General features: G+C 38.0%; 1 protein-coding gene across 1 annotated transcript; it reads right to left on the bottom strand.

Annotated features, from left to right (window-relative positions):
* Positions 1–2,112: 2,112 nt before the first annotated feature.
* On the bottom strand, positions 2,113–4,596 carry LOC122591453. Its single transcript, XM_043763721.1, has 4 exons — positions 4,365–4,596; positions 4,165–4,277; positions 3,646–3,883; positions 2,113–3,317 (listed from the first exon to the last, which is right to left on the bottom strand). The coding sequence occupies exons 1-4, from the start codon at positions 4,594–4,596 to the stop codon at positions 2,113–2,115; spliced, it is 1,788 nt and encodes a 595-aa protein (XP_043619656.1).
* Between the last annotated feature and the right edge of the window lie 722 nt (positions 4,597–5,318).

The following is a 5,318-nucleotide window of genomic DNA, read 5'->3' as shown; positions in this document are numbered from 1 at the left end:
TTTTCAATAGTTGTTCTGGCAAATCTTGTTTCGTTTGTTATTATTTCATCCCATAAGGTTACCTGAACTTTTTCATTGTTGTATACATAGTATCTTTAGTAAGTGTAATGAGAAATATTTTGGATTTTACTTGTGTTTGTACCTGATGTCAATGAGATTGAACAAAAGGAATGGTTCGCCATTTTTTTTAGTTTTGTCTTCTATTCTTCCTTGTAGTACCCCGCAATGATCTATTAAATACGGTTATTAACACGAATGTTGTAAAGTAATAGTAGTAAGATAAATAAATTTTTGGCAAATTTCGCTACCTGTTACTTCATCTTCATTATCGCATATTGCTATCAACCTTTCATAATTTCCGAAGTTGAAATAACGCTGTGGTATTTCTGGAATGTCTTCTATAGCAGTGATTAATGTTGAGAGACCGATCCTCATGTTGACTTTGTGTGATAGACCGTTGATAAATTTTGTTGGTATACTGCAAGTGTAATTAGATAGGTTGTAGCAGTTGCCGACTTCAATGAGTGGCGTTATATAGTTGTGAACCTGGGGGCCTTGTACTATTGCTTGAATTCCAGCTCCCTTTATTATGTTTATGTATAGGGAGCAGTGAAAGATAAAGGAGTTATTGAAAATCTAAAATGATTTGTTAGAAGTTCTATTGCATTGTTCGGGTTAATGGTCACTTACAAATTTATCAACGAAGATGTAGGAGGTTGTGTATTTTCCATAATGCGGACTCCATTTTCTCACTACTGTGACGTTGATCGGCTTTCCTACTACCCCTAATTTTAGTGATGCCAAGCTCTCATCTTCCATTGAGAGATTACTGTTTGTGAGATTAAGATAATGAAATTTGACAAATATGAAGTAAGTAGTAGTAACTTAGATTATTAGTCTTACATATGCAAATATAGTAAAGGAAACAGTTGTTTGCAAACCATGAAACATTAGTGATATTATATATATGTGCGGATATGCATAACAAATAAGCCTGCGTACCTGTTGGGTTTGAATATCATACAAATAATCAGAATATACTACATTCAAAGTGGTGTTTGGTTTTTCATATTGTTCATGTTCAATCAAAACTTTTATTCCTGTTGGCGATGTAGTTCAAGAAAGGGCAACATAAAGTTGACCGTGACCAAAAACTGGTTCGCGTAAATAAATTCCTGTTCTATTTAATGATTGGCCTTGACTTTTATTTATTGTCATTGCATAGCAAGGTCTTAGTGGGAATTGACGTCGCTTAAATATAAAAGGCAGTTCCTTGCTATTGTAGATAAACGTTATTCTAGGTCTATATACTCTATGATTTATTGTTGTACCTGTTATTATGTTAGCTTCTATTATAGTAGGTAGCAGCTGAGATATTAAAAGTCTAGTACCGTTACACAAACCATTTTTTGGATCAATGTTGCGCAACAGCATAACAGGAGTGTTTTTTTTCAAGAGAAGAGAGTGGTTTGGTATTCCTGGAAACTTCAACAAATTTAGGTAGTCTGTAGGATACAAAAGATCAGTAATGCCTCCGTTTTTTGAGTGTGGTATCATAGAGTCGGTACTGAGATATGTATGGAATGCACCTGGAGACATTTTCAATATCAGCTCATTCACTTCATCTACAGTTTCATTTTTGGGGCAAATTATTGCTCGGTTTGCCATATCAATTGCTGTAGGAGAATGAAGTATGTGTTTGCTATATACAAAATCTATGAGTTCAGATAGTGCAGATTGGGAATGGTGGATAATCAGTTGGTCAGGAATATCAGTTATCTTGACATCGTTGCATTGTTCTTTCACTTTTCCGACTTTTCCATCACCAATATCCAATAACCATTTAGAGAACCATGAGGTGTCTTCAGCTGAGAATGCGAGACGCATATTTTGGGTAAGCGTGAATATCTTGAAAAAGGGCCAAAGATAAGATTTTGTAATGCATAATGCTATGATTTCAGATTTTGATGCCTTTGGTTTTATAGGTATGTCTGTCTAAAGTCGCCTCCTAGCAAGATTGATTTACCGCCGAAAGGTGAGTGGTGGTTGTTTGTAATATCTCGAAGAGCTTTATCTAGGGACTCGAAACACCTGCGATCATTCATTAGTGCCTCATCCCAAATTATGAGGTAGGTTTCCAAAAGAAGGTTTGAAAGTTGAGTGTTTTTTTTTTATGTGGTAGATGGATTTTTCAGTTAAGTCCAAAGGTATCTTGAATCTTGAATGGGTTGTTCTGCCTCCTGGCAGTAGTAATGACGCGATTCCAGAGGCAGCCACAGCCAGGACAATTTTTCCTGTAGATCTCAGAGCCGAAATTATTGTTTTCCAAAGAAATGTTTTGCCCGAGCCCCCATGGCCGTATATAAAGAGAAGTATCTGTGAAGAATTGTTAAGGTTATTGCAAACGTGGTTGTAGATGTGTAATTGTTCCGAGTTTAATGCAGAGTGAAGAGTTGTATGTTCGATACACAATGCCTCTCTGTCGTATGTTTTTTGTTCAAGCACAAGACGATTTGTTAACGGTGAAAGCAATGACTTTGTTGGCAAAGGTAGTCCAAAATCTGACAGAGAGTGTGATTTAGAGTTGGATTTCAGTAAGACTTCGAGCTCGTAAAGAATGTATTCGCGTATGTCGCAACTCAAAGCTGTAGGAGAAGATACAGATGAAACGTGAGATACTTGATAAATAATGTCTTCTCCTATCTTTTGCCAATGCTTGGTCCATAAAGCTAGAGGATTTGAGATTTCACAGAACAGCAACATATGAATGAACAAAGACCTGAGTTCAGGTGAAGTTGCCCAATTAGATGCCTCTGAGAGTGTTTGTGACCATTCTTTATCATCTCCAATGAGGCCCAACTTTTCACAGGCTAGACGGTAGCTGTCGTATGTGACGCCTGAGACGGTACGTATATCTTCAAAGGAAGTGCATCCCACTTGATGAGTTAGAAGTAATCTGAGATAGAAGAGGTTACCACAGGTTGGGTGTACATAGACCAGCCGACTAACACTGGCAACTCTATTTGTACCTCTACGAATCCAACTTTTTGTGTTTCCATGCCAGGTGTATTGAGATGGGTATTGTGTGTAATTCAAATCCAATCCAGTCTGTTCGCGAGGAATGTTAGAGGCTAGTTCGCGTCGATTATTTGCTAGCCATTCAGTTAATGTAGTGAGTGCAAGAGCTGGATTTCTGACCACGTTAGAAAGCCTCTGTGAAGCTCTAAAGCTTACTGTTTGCTTTCCTTCTAGATGTACAGCAAGGATCTGAACAGGTGGATGTCTTTGATGAATAGGGAAGTTAAGAATGCGCCATACTGCCTCATGAGGACAAGCGAAATGACCATCCAGAAAGTTATCAATTTCATTGACAACAAAAGGTAAGCATTAAGAATGCGCCATAATGCCTCATGCGCCATATTGACCGATCAGGATTTTCTGATGGAGTAGAAGCCGAGTGGCTGGAAATATGATATTTAACTCGATCAGCTCCTTTTGAGATATATTTGAACAGGTACTTAATAAGCATGCTCCATCCGCAATACTCAACATTAACGTGTGCGTCGAAGTGTCTACAAAGGTCTTTATTATAAGGGACTACGAAACCATTGTCTAAGGGAATACCTACTTTGATGAAGTGGTCACCTGTACGTCGTCTTTTGTAATGAACATAACCATGAGAATCGAATCGCGTAATAGATTCATAAGGCTTCGGGAATGACTTTGAGCAATGACCTTCAACCATGCATGAAGCATTCGTTGTGGCTAAACCGCAAGGTCCGTGTAACATACTATCTGTTACAATTCTATAGAGAACAGGGTCTGTAGATTGATTTGGCAACTCCACACATATATAGTTATCCAAATTTGTTGCATCTCGAATCTAAGTAGTCAAGGACATAAATTTCGGTGTTTCAGCCATGGACTGGTATACGAAATATCATTTTTTTCGGTGGTATTTCGGTAATTCTAATATTATATATGTATTTATATATATATACATAAATAAGAGTAAAAGATAAAACCTGGAAGTGTTGAAATAGAATTCACCGAAATTTCAAAAATTTCGGTAATTTCGGTGGTATTTCGGTCAAATTACGATCAAAACCACCGAAAATTTCGGAAACGATATATAAACCGAAATTATGTCCCACCACCGAAAACCGAAATTTCACCGAAATTGATATCATAGTCTCGAATAACATATTCTGATGAGACCCACAAAAGTATGTGGCAATGTGGCAAACCACGCTTTTGGAACTCTATAGTGTAAACCTCTGCAAGAAACAACTTGTTAGTGATAAAGATTTAATGAGGGTAAAAAAAATTATGGTACAGAAAGGGTTAGAAACTTGTATAACAACCTGCGGTAACGGCGCCAAAAAGTTGGGAAGTCTTTAAGTAGTTCATAAAAGACTTCACTTTCAACTTGAAGACCCGAGCGACTATATCTGGTCTATCCTGCGGTGTTGCATTGGTTTTTGAAAGTTCACGCTGAATCTCTGGCCATTTGACGTTGCATGTGAATGTAATAAAGTACTGCGGGTTATTGTGAACCCTACATATGGCTAGTGCGTCCTGGTAGTGTTGATACATGTATCAAGGACCACCAGTAAATGAGGCTGGAAGAATAACCCGCTTTCCAATTTCACGACCTTCAACATCTCCCGTAGATAAAGCATCATACACCCCTTTTAAGAATTCGCAACGGAGGTCACTCTGGTTGCGTCGAACGTAGTCCGATTGTTCATGTTCTATAGAAACGTAAGCATCAACTAAATACTGTTGGTACAACCTACCAGCATGTAGCAAATGTGTATATAGATTTGCTCTTTCGTGAATCTGAAATTTATAGAACATGTTCATTGTCAAGTTATGGTTAGACTTTTCTGATGTATCAGCAAGTCGAAGTGCTGGTGACCAACCCTGTTCAGCATTTGGGAATAGAAGTGGGTACTGTAACGGCATATATGAAGGATGTAGTTTGCTAACTCTATGAGACGTGTTATCTTTGCTACGCACAACAATATCAAAGTCTTCAGAAGCTGAACCTTCGTCGGTAACTATTGCACCTAATGTTCCAGGAGTGGGAAGGCCGTAATTGTTGAGCCTATGATAGTCATGAAGCCTAATAACGGATTTGGGAATGTTGGGCATTAGGCAGTAATCTTTAGCACTTTTAAATAGACGCACATATTCATTAGTTTGGTTCAGTGTAGATGCTAAAGTAGAAACAACCTCAGGAGACAGATCATGGCGTGATGTAGTAGGAAAGGCACTGAGACGATTTGATACCTCATTCTCGGAATCAAAAATAT

This window comes from Erigeron canadensis, chromosome 3 (assembly GCF_010389155.1).
Source record: "Erigeron canadensis isolate Cc75 chromosome 3, C_canadensis_v1, whole genome shotgun sequence".
In the NCBI taxonomy this organism is placed as follows: domain Eukaryota; kingdom Viridiplantae; phylum Streptophyta; class Magnoliopsida; order Asterales; family Asteraceae; genus Erigeron; species Erigeron canadensis.
This window is presented reverse-complemented; position numbering and strand designations above follow the sequence as displayed.